A 16,910-nucleotide genomic window follows, 5' to 3' on the forward strand; every position below is an offset into this window, starting at 1 on the left:
CCCTGAGGCGTAAGTTACGCGGTTTTCTGCAAGCGGCGTAGTTTAGATTGGTAGCAAACAGCATGCACATTCACCCTTTGGTGGAGGAGGGCAAATCCTAGACCAGGTGCTGCCACTTTTAAACCATCTACGTGTGTGAAACTTTTGTTCTGTTACAGGTATAGTTTTACAGGTATAGACTGATATTATGTGCTGAACTTCTGTTCTTTTATGGGTATAGAACGGTTTCCGATCACTTCTACCGGTAAAAGTGTCATGTCTGTACCTTAGGGACCTTAGGGGGCCTCAAAAACACTGAAGACCCTCCTGATATAGCAAATTGTTTTCCTTTATTTAAAGTTAGGGGTCTGAGGCAGAGAGAGATGGAGACTTGGATTTTGAATGGAGCATAGAGAAAATCCTAGCCACACTGAACTGATTTACCAAAGATCACCTCAGGGACTCTTGAAATAGAGCCAAGGGTTAAATCCCCAGCCAGATTCTTTTGGCTTACATCTAGGTTAGGAGTGCTATACCAATGTAGAGATACTGCACAAGCAAAATGTCTTTAATATGGATACAGCAAGGTCATATTCCATATGTCATGCTTTCTTTAGATGGCCAAGTAAAAAAAAGCGGTAGCTAGAACTTCTGCTTTACATTTATGGTTGGCAAAAAAGGTTGCAGATTCTCTCCCCTCAGGGGTAAACATTGCTATAGTGCAGGTTTTCTTAATATCTCAAGCTTTTTTGTGGAGGAGTCGCTTATTTTTTAATTGGTAGTACCTATTTTTTCACAAATGTATTCATTATTTAAAATTAAAGCTTAATTTCTTTTTCCTTGGAGAATATTTGAAAAAGATCCTTCCGAGTGCTTGAAATCTGAACAGTGTTGGTTGGTTTTGATTGCTTATTTACATGTCATATGATACTTGATTACAGGAGTGACTCTTAAGATTAGGTTTTTGAGGCAAATAACTGCATTTTGTGTTTTCAACTTTGCTTTTCTTTTTACATGCTTGTGGGCATACTCTTCAATGTGTACTTTCACAGCCTTCACTGCCTATTTGCTAGAATATTCACATCAAGTGAACTCCATAGGGGTGTGAACCCAGCCAACATGAGAGCAAGTTTTTATTGGAAAGAATAGTCACAGGAAATTTGTAATGTTCATTCAGGTCTAGTTTTAAAACTGTTTTGGTTAGATTCCTGTGATGACAGGAAGGTGTGGTGCCATTTACAAATAGTGAGCAAGACAAGAGGAGGAAGTTGAACTGCAGCCAAGAACATGGCACTTCTTCCTTTTATTAATATCCCATTGTGCATAGTCTTTTCTTACTGGATTTGTGCTCATCAAGCCCCATGTTGCAATCTATATTCTTCTTGGTTAGCAGTTCATGTGTATAGCTTCACTGACTTCAGTGGAGACCATGTATGCACTTATCCTTTCTTCCACGTTTTGCTCCCAAAACTTTGGTAGCATTTTAGTATGTTAGCTCAGCTCTTTCAATATTGAAACAATATCAGACTCTTAATTACCAGTTAGTTCAGAAAATAGATTTATTTTACTTATGTGATCATCTTTGGTGCACGAATGCTGTACTTATTGACATTAATGAGAACTGTGTGTTTCTTTTTTTCATAAGGATGAAATTTGGCCTTCAGACTTTTTTTTTAAATGTATCATCACAAGATGGAGTTACAGCGATAACAAAAAAAAGCATCATGGCTCAATTGTGTTCTGCTCATGTAGTAAGAAGTGAAATTTAAAAATAACCCAAGAGGAATCAGTCTTGAGTGAGCACTTCCTCTTTCAAACTGCAGATTTTTAAAATATGTTAAACCATTATTAAGAACATGACAAATAATACCAGTGAAGTCTGGTGCAGCAAAAATAATTTCCCAAGTAGGTTTTGTATTTGATGATTTTTAGCCAAGTATACTTTTTCTGTACCATGAAGTAATGAAATCTTTGTAAAGTAGATTGATTTAAGAAACAGTGTAAGTGTGAAAGCTAATTTGGATCTTAAGAAGATATTATTTGAAGCCTAGCAATAACTTACATTTTTTCACACACTCATACATTTTTGTAGTTAAGAAGCCCTTTATGCTCTGATCCCGCAACTTCTTGTTGCAAAGTGCCACACTTCTACAACCAGTGCCAGGCTAAGGGCTTAGTTTGTGACAAATACCTGCTCCACAGTCAAAAAACCAAGCTTTGAAAATGGTTCAGACTGAAACCAGATCCAGATACATTGTGCCTGAATCCAGGGTTGGTTCTCAGACTTATTTCACCAGCAGACTTATGGAACAGAAAGGAATGGAAATGCCCCCAAACTCTGTATGGTCTTCTCCAAGGGCCAGGTCAGGAGGGGAAGGAACATGGATAGAGGAGCAAGCTTTCATTGTAGAACCCTTGGTATTTCCTTTCCATCCTGATCTCTGAGCTCTGCCACTTATGGGACCATGCCTTCTTTCTACTCCTGTCCAGGAATTTGCAGCATTTGACGGGAATTTAACCAGGTAGACATCCAAGTTTTCAAAGTACCCTAGCCCAATTTAGGCAAGAAAAGATTCTATGGCTAAATGTGATATTTTTTATTAGACCAGCTAAGTGTTTTTACCATGGAAAGGACCCACTTCATCATTGAATCTTTGACCACATACACCAGCTAGCAATAATGAGAATGTTGGGCAACCCTAGATCCAGACCTGCTGACTTTGTCAGTTGTGTATGACTGGTACACCAGCCACAGATGGATATTCTGGAGATGAGCATGGGCACTTTGTGCAGAGATGAGGGAAGAAGATTATTTAAATGTTATACGTATACCTCAGAGATTATACATTTGTACCAAGCCAATGAGGCCTTGAAGCCAGGGTGGAATTTAGATCTGCCTGGAGGACTGCTTCCAGTTAGGCATTGCCAGCCATGTCTTTTCAATAGGGACAAGCTGCTTCCCTTTCATACTTCTCCTAGAATCCTGACCATATTATTAGCAATGTTGTAAACCAGTGGGGCTCAACCTTTTGGCCCCACAGGCCAGATGGATAGCATGGAGTTAGTCTGTGGGCTGTATCAGACCATGGGGCCCAACACCACCCCATCTCTGCCCTACCCATTGGCCCTGGGGGGCTGGCATGTCTCCTTCCCCCATCTTTGCACCAGGATTGCACCCAAGAGGGTTGGCACCGCCCCCTTCCAACTCCCTTGTGCTGGGCCAGGCAACTCCTGACCCTGCAGATGGGGATCAGGCAATGGATCCAGTTCGCAGAGCCTGGGCTCCCCATGGATCTGGAGATTTGGTGGTGAGGGAGCAATGCCATCATCACTCTCCCATCACCACATTTTTGGATCCATGGGAAGCCTTGTGGGCTGGATGACATGGTGCTGCAGGCTGGAAGTTGAGACCCCTGCTTTAAACAATCTGAAAATATATTTGGGCTCCATCCTACAGTATTTACAATGACAAAACTGTTCTTAGAAGATCAGTCCATGAAAAGGTACCAGATTGGTACCTTTAAAATTTAAATTTAAAAACTGTTAAGGATGGTTTTTAATCCTCAAATCCTGATGAACTTTATGTATAAATGACCTTTTTGTATGCTAGGTTACAGTTGCCAAAATCAAAAAAGCAATTAGATGTACTTTTACAAGACAGATCTAGAGAGAGTAAGAGAATTGCATCATAATAGGAAATACAAAATGTAGAATAAATCCTTCTGAATTTGTTGCATTTATTATTTCACTCTACTGTAAAGTGAAAAAAATCACTAGAGAGTGGGCATTGTCACATCCTACATGGGGTGGGTGTGGAGAAAATCCTGTGACAGAAAGTGTTTAAATTGTGATACTTTGACCTTTATCACTACTATGTATTTTAGCTGAGGCATACCTTACGCTTTTTTTCTTGATATCCTCGGTTCTAAGGTGGTTATGACATTTATAGAAGGAGGAACTGGAGGGATTGTTATGATCTGCTGATGCTGCAAACATATGATTTATGTCGTTACTCCAGATGTCTTAAGTGAGCCTATTAACAGTCCTTTAATTGCTAGAGTGGACAGTTAGCAGCCCCAGGCATAATTTTTGCAGTGGGGGTTGGGGACCACAAAGACAGCTGCAGCCATGATTGGCATGACAGCAGCCAACATTGCCCCATGTGTGGTAGCTTGACAGAACTGTGCTGCTATGCCCCTGTAGCATACACTGGGAAAAAGAAATGAATAAATGGACACTTCCTGATGCTACTTGTTTATTGAATGTGTGTGTTGGATGCACACAGTGGGTGCATCCCTTGGCTTGGCCCATCATGTTCCATCCAGGAGGCAGTTTGAGCAAAGGGCTCATTTGTCTTTCTGCACTGGGCGTTGTTACTGGAGGAGGAAGAGTTAAAGATTGTTACTGCTCCATGTGCTAGAGTTTTTTACACATGCAGCTCCTGGCATGTAGGGTCTGGTGTGGGGATGGGCACGCATGGTTTCCCCTGCCCCACCACTTGGCAGTGTCATTGTTGCTACCAGCCAAAGTGCACTCTTATTTTTTTTTTAACTGTTACTGCTGCTTCTGGGCAATAACCCTCTATCTGTCATCTCTCTCCATCTTGCAGTGCCTGAAGAGCAGCTGCTCAATGTCGATGAGTATGACCTCAACGTGGTGAGACTCTGCTTTCAGGCTTTCCTCCTTGATGATCAGGGCAATTGCACGTTTGTACTTCCTCCTGTGATCTCCAACCCTATTTATGACAACAGTGAGTATCTGACTTGGACAATTGTGCTTTTGAGTGCTACCTCTTCTCTTGTACTGGAAATGACAGGTGCCAGGCCGCTTGTCTAGCTGTTTGCCTCTTAGCCCTCTGGCTCTTGCTTTTTCTAATGCAAACCCAGGACTAGTTCTGGCCCCAAATTTAAGTGCTTGCAGCCAAAAGCTAGATTATAGATTGTACAGGTTGCAGTGTATGCCTATCACAAGGTATTTGGGTCAAGAACACTCTCATAAACAGTCACAAAGACATGAGCTGTAGGAGATACTTGGTAGCAAGAACACTGCATCTATTTTGGCCATACCTACTCGAACACTTTCATAACCCTTGATCACATGCTGCTGTAGTTACCACAGCCTGTCCGGTATATTGTGTAATGAAATGGATCATTGCCACAAGGCCCCAGCCTGTATTTAGAGGCCATAAAAGTGGGTCTGTGTTCCAAGGACCAGTCCAAAGCCTATTCAGATCAGTGGGGAATCTAGCCGTTGACTTCAGTGGTCTTCAGATCGGACTTAGTGAGTGAAATTCACCCAGGTGAATTTCACCCTGGAGAGCCAGCTCAAAGACTCTGCATCATTTATACCCCAGTCAAGCCTTATTGTGAGGACCTTGATATAAATCTTGAGGTCAGTTAAGTCAGCATAGCTCTGCTGACTTCATTGTGGCTCTGTTGGTTTATACTAGCTGAGGAACTACTCCTAAGTAGTATGCAGGCTCTGATCAGGAGAAATCTGCTCCGTATTCATTTTTCAGAGGGTTAATATCTGTTTTGTGGAGGGTTACATTTTTCTCTGAGGATTGTGGGGTTACTTTACTTGACTGTAAGTGAACCTTTGGAAAATTAATGTAAAAATTAAATGTAAATTTTTCTCTCCCATCTATGCAGATATTTATTGAAGAATTGTACAGTAATTTTTTTCATCTTTCAGATAAAATCTGTTAGATTTTTCTGGGCAAGAGATTTATTATTTTAGCAAAACCCACTAATTATATAAAAAACCCCAAAAAAACAAAAACCCCTCCAATTTCCTTGGTGCAGCTGTAAACAGAATTGTGCCATATGTTGGTGCAGCAAAATTATTTGGGTTGGATTGGTGTATTATCTTTACCTGATTTTTAAAACACAGCATAAATCTCTTAGTCTTATGTTTAAAACTTTATGCTTGAAGAACACCAGCTCTGATAGAGGTGAGATAATTACAGCTGAGAACTTGCATCAATATGCCTCAGCTGCCATTTAGAAATATGCCAGATCATGATTTCAAGTATACTTTAATTGACGTCAGTCTTTGCTATGCTGCAGAAATGACAGTTAGCTACGTGTTTGGGGGGAGCTCAGCTTTCTTTGGTTTTTAGCATGGGAGTGCGTGGGTGATTTTGTTTTGATGTACTGTAGGTGTCTGAAATCCTCTGTAGCTTAGCGGCAGTGTAAATAAAACACAATGCATAACTTCAACCACAAGTTAGTAGTGCCGTGATCCTTCTGTGTCAGGGAGAAAAGTTTCAGAGCTGAGTTCCTCAAAAAAAAAAAAAAAATTGACCTTTTAAAATCCTAATTCTGCACACAGAACTAAAAAGGTCAAGGTATGACCTTACATAAAAGATAACTATGTAGTCATGTATGTTCAGTCTCTCCTAAAATGAAATTGTAAAGAGAACGAAATAAGGACACAATTATTAAATTGAATATCTCTAGTAATAACACTTCTCTTACTCTATAGCCTCGTGAGTTAGAAAAGATGAATTGTATTGCCATTCAGTTTGGAAGACCTTATACACATTTAAAGTTTTTGCAGACCTGTGCCAAAAAACTAATTTAAAAAGCCTTCAGAAACTTCATAACTCTCTGTACGCCATTATGTATTTCAGCCCATGTGCTTTCAAGCTAATAATATGTTTACTTTTTTGTAATGTCTAATCTCCATATACCTAATTAGTCTCATACCACATGCACCCCTCTCCCCAAAAATTAGCCTTCCAGTTTGCAGGGGGAGAGGGAGTTTTAAGCAAGGAAGCTTATTTTCATGCTGCAGTGGAGGCACAGGGATCTGAAATGGCTGCCTGGGGCTGGTTCCTTGCATACAGGAGCAGCAGAGTCCACTCTTCAGCAGCACTCACCCTCTAGCTGCAGCTCTACAGCTAGATGTTTAGCCTTCTCACCGACATTGCATAGTGTAGGGAATGAAGCAGGAGACTATAAAGAGTTTCAAGGGTGGGCAGCTGAGCTGGATTCTATCCTTGCATCTGCTACAGAGTTCCCATGTGGTATTAGTCAAATTACCTAAACCAGAAATTGCACATGTGGCCACTACATGATCCTCATGTCCAGAATACCCAACCTGAGCTACCTGTGGGTCTGGCCTGCAGAAGTACCCAGCACTAGGGTTTTGCTGGGTGCAGTGCTGTGAATGTGGAGGCTGTTGTGTACTGCAAAGTACTGAGCAAATTCAGATACGAGACAACTCAGATAGGACACCTAAAAATGGAGGGAACTTTTGATCATTCTGGCTTTAAGCTTTGCACCTCACCTACCCTTTTGTAAAATGGAGGTGATGGTAATGCCTTGCCTTGGTGGGGTGTTGTGAAGATGTTGTAAAGCACTAGGGACCAGTTCCTTAAAGATATGTATACTAAATAATTCAATATCCAATTATTCTATTCAATTCACCACTTAAACTGAGAAAGGGTACTGTGATAGCTAAAAGCTTGTCTGAGTCTATTCTAACCCTGCAGTTGATCCAATAAAAGGTATCACCCGCAAAAATCCTTCCCATGAGAAAATGAATATTTTTTCTTCAGCGCAGAGTTTGAAGAATATGCAGTAAATAAGACATGTGATTGTACATTGAATCATGGTGAAAAAACAAAATGTTGATTTACCTGTTCCTTTTATGAGCCCTGTCCAACTTGTGCCCTGAATGAAGCAGGAGTTATGTAATTGCTAGATCATACTGCTAGCATACAAGGGGGGCAAATTAATGTTCTACAGGTAGCCTTACTTCTGGTAACTTCTTTTAACTTTTGATCATTTGCAACTTTTAATACACTTTTTAACTTTTTTTCCTGAGGATATGTTGTAATCTCTTATTTGATCACTCTTTGCTGAGATTACCTCTCGGATGCACATGATTTTATTATATTGTCTATGAAGAACAGTAATGTAAGAAAATATCCAACCTGCACTTATTCCATTTTTTTTTTTTTTTTTTGAAAATAATGTTGGTTATATTAGAATTCTAAACAAGGCAAGATAAAAAAATAACACTAGGTAGCAAAATCTCTAAAAATTGTAGGGGTCCAGTTTGGCCACATCAGCTGAGGCTCATTAGTTGCTTATTCTAGTTGAATTAGTTTAATTTTGAATTGGACAGTCTCACTTTTTGGAAGATAATTTTGCAGAGGGCAGTTCTGGATCCAGTATCTAGGTGAGTGCATGAAGCCTGTCAGTGACCTGTCATGTTAGCATGTTTTTAGCCAAATTCTGAATTTGGCGAAAGTTGCACTGGGTGCATTTTTGGGCAGAATCTGACACCTCAAGTAAAATCAGTTGCTATTATGTCATTTTACCAAAACTTGAGGTTCTTAAATCTATTTAAAGCACCAAAACATAGCTCTGGTTCTGCAACACTGTCAGTAGATGTACACACAAATTTAAATGTGTTCAGATTACTTTCCTGGGACTATTTACATGCTGAAGTGCTTTGCCGGACTAGGGCCTACGTAGCCAGGCCTCAGAAGTACTCATTCCCCAGCAATTCCCATTGACCTCAGTGGAGCTGTTGGGCAATCAGGAATTTTTTAACATACCTACATGCAGACGTAGAACCTTAACTTTCCTATTCTTGAACATTTCTAGCAGGCTGGGCTTCATGTTTAAAATAAGCTTTGTACCATTTTTTACTATAAAATAGCACACTGTAGTAGTGCTGGGACATTCCAGTGGAGATCAGAGCATCACTGAGCTAGGTGCCCATTCCTTGTCCTATTTAGGCACCAGCTTATCAGTTTTTATGTCAATTATGTTACTAAATATGATGATTCCCTGAAGCACTAGGATGCAAGAGGGTGTAACTTTCTTGAATTGCTGACCCAGCCCTTTGCAAAGCAGCATGGGTGCAACTCATAAAAGTCACGAAACAAACCCTTACATGCGAGCTCTTCTGTGGGTCAGGCTTGCTCTTATGTTGAGTCACAGCTGGTAGCAATGATGAAATATTTGCAATAGCCATGTGAGCAAGCTGGTTTGGGACCACATACACAACCTAAATGACAAAGAAAAGCAGGGTTGGTATTTTGTGGCCGTGAGAGAGGAAAAGGTCGAATGAGGTCTTGGTCTTCCTTGCCTTCATCACCAGCTTGCTAATTCCACCACTGGGTCATAATAAAAGTGATTAGGAAGCAGGTTTTATGTTGGGGAATTTGTAGCGCCAACCCCACACATTGTCACTGGTTGTTAAGCCAGGCAAATGCAGACCTTTATTCCAGTTCCGTAAGAACCATGATTTCACCTATACGCTTTTGCTTTATGCCAGCCATTAGTGCTTTAACCAGTCTTGAATAGTGGAGGACATAGGAGGGATTACCCTCTTCAGCACAGACTTCGTTGCCAAAATATGTGCATTGGACTTAGCCCTGCTGTTGCCGTCCTTTCATGTACTTCATTTAGTAGTTTATATGCTTAGCTGCTGTTATGCCAGCCCATCGGTCATCTCAAAGCACTTTCTTGCAGCTCTTTGTCTATTTTTAGCACGGGTTACTCTAAGTACCTACTGTCACTTTCCCATTTGCTTCTAGGAGCTCCCAACACTGCAGAGCTGAGAATTTGTCGTGTGAATAAGAACTGTGGAAGCGTAAAAGGGGGAGATGAAATATTTCTATTATGTGACAAGGTTCAAAAAGGTAAGCATAGTCATGCTCTCTCCCTCTTTCCAGAACATGTTTCCTTTTTCTGCTAGTGTAGAGCCTAATGTTTTCAGACTTGGGGGGGCCTAAGTCTGTATCAAGAGTCCTAAGTAAGTGGCCTGACTTTCAGAAATGCTGGACACCCTCAACTCCTATTGAATTTATAGGTGCTCAGCCCCTCTGTAATTGGGATGCTTCTGTAAGAGCCCAAGAATGGATTTATATGCCTTTGGTCCCCCAAGTTGTCTGTAGGCTTTAGCATTTCTCTGTGTACTAACAGATACCTTCTGTTTCCAATGGACTAGATGACATAGAAGTTAGGTTTGTCTTGAACGAGTGGGAAGCCAAAGGTACCTTCTCGCAAGCTGATGTACATCGCCAAGTTGCTATCGTATTCAGGACACCATCATTTTACCAGGACATCACTGAACCAGTTACAGTAAAGATGCAGCTGAGAAGACCTTCTGACCAGGAAGTCAGTGAACCTATGGACTTCAGATATCTACCAGATGAGAAAGGTAGAATTCCTGGTAGCAAAATTCTCAGAGTAGTTCATCAGTTTTATATTTTTACACAGTACCTTTAATCAGTAAAAACCATATTTTGCAAGTAATATTTTTTTCCCCACTAACAGTAATGGTAATAGCTTCCTTTCTAAAAATACTAAAGATAGTGGATTGTGATTTTTGTATCACTTTAGATCCCATATCTGTCTGAGATTTACTTAAGGAAGGTACTTTCCACTACAAGCAGAGACCAGGCATAAGTTCTAGGAGCCTCTTTCACAAAATACATTGGGGAGCATCTTAATTAACACTGTTTTTTCTCCTTCCTCATGTAGATCCTTACGGTAATAAAGCGAAAAGGCAAAGATCAACATTGGCTTTGCAAAAGCTCATGCAGGACTGTGGTAAGAAAAACATTTGGCCCTTGCTAGTTTGAGTGAACCTATGAAATTGTACTGCCTCTATTTTCTGATTTGTTTCTTTTTTAAAAGAAGGGTCCTGTTCTTAAATGCCATGATTAAGAACTGTTTCCTTTATAGGTTCAAATGTGTCTGAGAGGCCCAAAACATCTCCTTTCCGAGTTATTGCTGGCGATGGGAGGATAATTAAGGAAGGTAGGTGTGCAAGTCCGGTTACAGCTTGCTCTCTCATTTGCAGCATCCCTTTTCCACAGGAGAGATTGTGAGGGGGGTCATGAGCTCTTACAGACCCTGGAAGGCTAAGCTTCAGTGGCTAGAGGCACTGGTGGGCTGACAGTTGAATGCATAGTTATGACAGGTAGATATGAACAAACATAAAAAATCCTTTGCGTGACCTTCATTCTTAGCAGAAAAGATATGAGGGAACTGGGTAGCTGGAGCCCTGCATGGATCTATCCCAAAAAGACTGGGGAAATTTTGAGAGTTCCACTTCTTCTCAACATAAGCACATACCTCTGTCAGCACAGAGCCACTGGAGTCTAGCAGTGGAGGACCCTGATGATCTTTCATGGCAGCACAGACAGCAGAAAGAAGGGGCCTTAGTTACAAAGGAGGGAAGTTCTTCAGGAACTGTGGGACATGAGAGGACCAAGTGTAAGAAGCCTGTGATGGGTAGCCTGTGAATTCAGGGGCAGATCTCCATAGTTCAGAAGTACTATTGGGCAGGAGAACCACCCATTGTACTACCCTTCAGTAATCAACAGGGAGGAATCCAGCACCCACTGCAGTTTTCAGTGAGAAGGGGAAGGGATTGATGCCAGGGAGGGTACACAGGTTAGCAGGAACTGGATTAGAGCTAGGGGTTTTTGGACAAACTCAAGACTGAACACATTTCCAGAAGTGCCGTTTTTCAAAAGCGATTCTTAAGCCTCTGTTTCCAGGTTAAGGGGACTTAGACTCCCAAGTCATTTTGTTGTAGTTCCTCAACACACATCCAGTGTTCTCTGAAGCTGTCTCGTTTCAGACCTTGTTCTTTTACTTCATCTGCGTGCTTTTTTTTTTTGCTCTGTTTGTTTAAAAGTCTGCCTCTTACTAAGCCCTGAGTGATAGTATTGACTATACCACTAGTGACCAGCCTTTTTTTTGGCAGGCATGCCACAAATTGAACTTCACCCCTTCTGAGTGCCACTCTGATCCCCTTCCCTGCCGATCTGTTGCTCTGCTTTCTGCTCTCTGCCTTCTGCACATTGCTGTATCTGCCCTGTGCTGCTTGCTCCCTCCCTGATCTGCTGTGTGCCACACAGAGGCTGCCTTACCACTAGTGGTGTGCATGTGGCAGGTGGGCCACCCCTAGACTATACAATTTCCAACCCATCAGGTTTTTGCTGTAGGCTGCCTTCTACAGCTGCCTGTCCTACAGGGAGGACTGGCCAGGCAGTCTTGCCATGGGCGAGACATTGAAGGCTCCTCCTGCAAGGTGCTGAGTGCTCTGGCTCAGTACAGCCAGGTATTAAATGCAAATTCATAATCAGCATCATTGAAGTCAGAAGGATTGCTTGGGTACTCAGAGTTAATCCCAGGTGTCAGTGCTTTGCTGGATCAAGCCAAAGTGCCCAACCAGTGGCAGACTTGACCCTTTTCCCCAGCTGCACCATTTTATTGCTTCTGACTGCTGTGCATTACTTAAGAACTGTGTTTCTCTTTTCATAGAACCGATCCCGTTTTCACAAACTTCATCGCTAATCTCAGCAGCACGAGTTCCAGGAAGCGGCAGTCAAGTTCTGTCCTACTATCCCTCAGTCCAGCATCAACCTAGAAATGTGTCAGCAATGGGGCCAATTAAGCATGATGATGCTCTTTCCTCATGCTGGCATTCCCAATGCCCCTCCTCTTCCTCAGGAAACCCAATGAATATGCACCCACAGAACAGTTTTGGGACAGAGGCATTGCCTGCTAACTCACAAAACAGCAGTTCTCTTTCAGTTCTGCAGGAGAATATTCCCAACTGGACAGACGAGAAGGAGCAAAGCTTCTACAGCAGTTTCATCAGCACAAACGGTATGGGAACATCATTCATGCCACAGCGTGACATACAGAATGTCTCCAGCAGTAGCAGCCATCAGGCTCACCCTATAAATGTCACAGCACCCAGCATTGTTAACATGGAGACTGATGACATAAGATGCTCCAGCATAAACTTTGAAAAGGCCTCATTTAGTCAAGATTTGAATCTAAGTGATCACAGGCGGCAGATCCATCAGGTGCCTCTTACGAATACGTCTGCAGTAGCTTCTTGCAGCACTTCTTTTAATTCTCCATATAATTCATTTGATCCAACAGCTTACACGTTTATGGACCCAGGAGTTCTGAACGAAGTGAGATCATCCAGCAATGCTATTCAGAATAATCAGAATGGGATTCCAAGTAACCCGTACTACATTACAGATGGGGCGCAAGGAGATGATGTTTATAACTCCTCAGAAGTCAATTTTGATGCTCTACTGAAAAGCTTTGATCACTGCAGTCAGGTTGAAAATTAGCATCAAATTTCTCTTAACCAATCACCAACAGAAGAAAAATTTTATCTGTAGTGGCATATTCACCCTCATACTTCCTGCTAACTTCCTGTTGGAACATTCATCTGCGCAACCTACTATGCAAGTTTAATATGCAGTTAGGGTTAGTGATGTCCCAGAAAAAGAAACACTTTGGAAATAGGGTTTTGTACATCAAAAGTGCTTCATATCCATTTTCATGATGTTGGAAAAGGGCTGCTAGTCCTAAAGGGTTCCTTCATTCATGTGGAACTTCATATGGAAGTATGTTTCTTCATGGGGGGTTAGCTTGTTCAGAAATAAATTTGTTTTTGTAAACTTTTAATTTACGGTGAGAGAGATTAGCAAATCATGGGCTTCTGAACTGAATAATCGTATTTATGTCCTTTTAGCACTTGAACTATTTAGATCATAGGTGTCAAACTCATCTAGCCCTGTGGGCCAGATGAAAGGCATGGGCCTAGTCTGATTGAACCCACAGCCCAGCCCCATGTCCTGGAGCCAGTGCACAGGGCTGGATCAGTGCAGGTAGCTCATGCAACATGCATGCTGGTCCAGGGCTTTTTCATGGAGGCAGCACAGGGAACAAGGTGTCTATGCCAGACTGGTCCTGCACATTAGCTCTGGTGCATAGGTCCAGTCTGTGGACCCAATACAGATTGGCTTCAGAGCCAGTACGCAGGGTTTGTCTGAGACCCCAGACCAGATCTTAGGACTCCATGGCCTGGATCCAGCCTGCAGACTGTAGCTTTGACAGTCTAGATTTTGCAGTCTTTTTTATGCATACATTTGTTTCTAAAATTAGCTTCTGCACTGATTTTTTTCACTTGCATTTGTTACATTGATTTCATTTGCTCTCAGGCAAATTTACTCTTAGACATTGTAATGACTATGTCATTGTTGGGTATATTTAACACATTAGAAACTTCACCAAAATGTATATAAGTCACGTAGAGCTGGTGTGAAATGAATGATTGCACAAAGCAATGAGAGAACTCATTCCAGGTATACTTTGCACTGTTTTGCCTAAGTCTTACTCTATTTTTTTTTTAATCGGGTAAGCCAGGCTGGAGGCTTCATGAACGGCTGTATGTTGTTGTTACTGCGAAACACTTTAGCAGCACAGACTGCATGACTTTGAATAACAAAGACTATATTGGACCACCTTCCCCCACTGCTTGCAGCTTTGTGCTGCCCAAACAAGACAGGTGAAAACGTGCTTGGGAGGCGCTTTTGGGATGCATGAAGGTAGTGTAGCAGTTTCTGTTCTACTCTGCCACTTCGTGATAGAGATGGAATGGCCCCAGTGTACTTGTACTATGGCAGGGATGTTGACGCTAGGCCGTTCAGAGCCCCATTGTTGGCCCTCAGTGCTGCCCATGGTTCCAGCCCTCAGTGCAGCATGTATTGGCTCCAACCTCTTGTGCTGCATGTAGCACATGGAACCCGTCTAGCATGGAATAAATATGGTGCAGGGCCTGGAGCCAGCCTGCTAGACCAGTCTGAGGCATGTGCTGCATGTGGCACCCACCCTAGACAGGCCCTGCTTGCTAGATCTAGGGCCATTCAGGACTGGGCCCTCTATAGTGGATCAAGGGCACAGAGCTGGTTTGGCACAGGTGCCCTGCATGTTGTACATTGGGCCAGGACTGGTGCATGCTGCATGCAAGTGTGCAGGATTGAAGCCAGGGTATTTTCTGCTAGCAGCATGCAGGGCCAGTCCAAGGAGCACACTTAACCTGGTGCCCATGCCAAATTGACCCTGCACACTGGATCTGGCACGCAGGCTGATCTGTGGGCCCACTTCAACCTGCAGACCAGCCCATGCCCTTCATCAGGCCCATATGGCTGGATGAGTTTGGCACCCCTGCACTATGACAATTCAGGACCATCCCGATCACCACTAATTGAGACCCTGCACAAAGGGCTGAAACAGTGGCAGAAAGCACTCTTAATCCAAAACTCCAGAAGTCTGCAAGCACAACTTGTTGGGGGTTGTTTCATAGTGTTCTCAAAAGACACTGTGTTTTGTGTGGTGTTTGGGTTTTAGGATTTTTCTTTTTAAAACAATGAAAGCACCAAATATACCAATACATTTTTCTTAAGCTACAGAAACAACAAGGTTTACAGGCAGTCACAGAACTTGTACAAACTGGAGGAGCATTTAATTACAAATACCTTGCTATTCAGTCTTTAAAATGAGCAAGGTAAGAATGGAGGGCCACATACTTGGCCCTCCATTACATTACATTAGTGGAATAACTGTGTGAGTAACTATTGGAACAACTTGGCATTTATGTTAGTACAAAAAGGCAGAACATGGCCCTAATCAAATCTAACCAGCAGACTGGAAAACAACAGGTCTCACCAACTCCTACTTTGAGGGATAGAAGCTGTTATGTACCACTTGCCCTGCAATGGAAGCTTCCAATACAGATAACAGAAGTGGTGTAAATGTGTTTCTGGAGGTGTTTTAGATGGTAGTGGATACACACTCCTCAGACTTACAGAATATTCAGGGAATCCTCTAATAGCCCCAGTGTGATGCTGCCTTTAGCTTTTCTAGAATATTTTTTATGAAAGGGATAAAGACATTATTACTAGTTATAAAAACGAAGGACTATAGAGAGCAGAATAAAGCTTAATCACCACATCCATGTGTTAAAGTTCTCAGTTCACCTACAAGTGTATCTGTTAACATATTATTTTTATTTCAAAACTTCATAATGGTATGATTTATTTTGTTGTGTACAATTAAAAAAAAAAAACCTGCTGAAAATATCTTTTTCTTTTTGTAAAATAAGCTGGTTGCATATGTAACACTTCTGTTCCTGTGGTAATTAGAGTCTTGGAGATATAGGAGATGATCCTAACAAGCATTCAGCTCCTGTAACATTCCCAGAGGAAGGCTCTGACAGAGCTGGTTTGGGTTGGCCTGGTGTACAATGAGAGATTTCTTTTCAAGCATTTTTTTTGCTGTTCACGGTTATCACTGAATAGTAAGAAACTAAATGCAACATATACAGAATTAGCATTGATTTAACTAAATTAATATGAAAAACATTTGTAACTGCTGGTATTTATAAAAAGTGGGTTTACTGGTAGGGGCCTACCTAAACTGTGGTGGAAGTTTGCGACCCAACGGCACCTTTAATCTTGTTCTTTTTGCCACACCACCCTGCCACTGAGGGCACTTGTACGCGCAAAGGGGGTTTAGTCCTTCTGGTTGCATTCTATTCCCTCTAAATAGAACTTTTAAATTGAAACATCAGCATTTCAGTTTCCATCACTGTATATGCATGGTGGTCCTGCTGACCACAGGCGCTTGCTGAAGGCAGAAGCGGTGAGGGGCCCGATCCTTTTTTTTTTCCAGTGGAGCCTGCCCACCTCTCCTGCAGCCAGGGGGCCATTAATCTGTGCCATTAATCTTTCAGCTTGCCCCCACCCCCAGCCACAGGGGAGGTGAGCAGGCTCTGTGGGGGAAAAAAAGGATTGGGCCCCTTGCCGCTTCTGCCTTCAGCAGGACACCTGGGGCCTCCTAGAAACAGGCAGGCTTGCCCCTGGGGCAGCACAGAAAGACGGCAGGAGGGTGGCTGGGTGTGCTGGTGGCTGGAGGAAGGTAGTGGGGATGATGCATGGGGCACTGGAAACCCAGGTGGGCTGCTAGGTGGCTCCTGCTTGGAGGTACCCAATCCAACATTTCCCTGAGCCCGCCCTGACTTCCAGCCCCCTGTGCACCATCCCTGCCATCTTCTCTGGCCACCAGCAAACCCACCGCCTTCCC

The 16,910-nt window shown here is 42.5% G+C and overlaps 1 protein-coding gene across 1 annotated transcript in view; it reads left to right on the top strand.

The window, feature by feature from the left end:
• Window positions 1–15,907, top strand: part of REL (REL proto-oncogene, NF-kB subunit) — a 42,301-nt gene extending 26,394 nt beyond the window's left edge. The window contains exons 5-10 of the mRNA XM_006273745.4: window positions 4,589–4,729; window positions 9,539–9,643; window positions 9,952–10,164; window positions 10,488–10,556; window positions 10,692–10,766; window positions 12,282–15,907. Of these exons, the coding sequence (XP_006273807.1) occupies window positions 4,589–4,729; window positions 9,539–9,643; window positions 9,952–10,164; window positions 10,488–10,556; window positions 10,692–10,766; window positions 12,282–13,111 (1,433 nt within the window). The 3' untranslated portion in view covers window positions 13,112–15,907. The remainder of the gene's footprint in view (window positions 1–4,588; window positions 4,730–9,538; window positions 9,644–9,951; window positions 10,165–10,487; window positions 10,557–10,691; window positions 10,767–12,281) is intronic.
• Window positions 15,908–16,910: the final 1,003 nt, after the last annotated feature.

Source organism: Alligator mississippiensis, chromosome 1 (assembly GCF_030867095.1).
Source record: "Alligator mississippiensis isolate rAllMis1 chromosome 1, rAllMis1, whole genome shotgun sequence".
Taxonomy (NCBI): domain Eukaryota; kingdom Metazoa; phylum Chordata; order Crocodylia; family Alligatoridae; genus Alligator; species Alligator mississippiensis.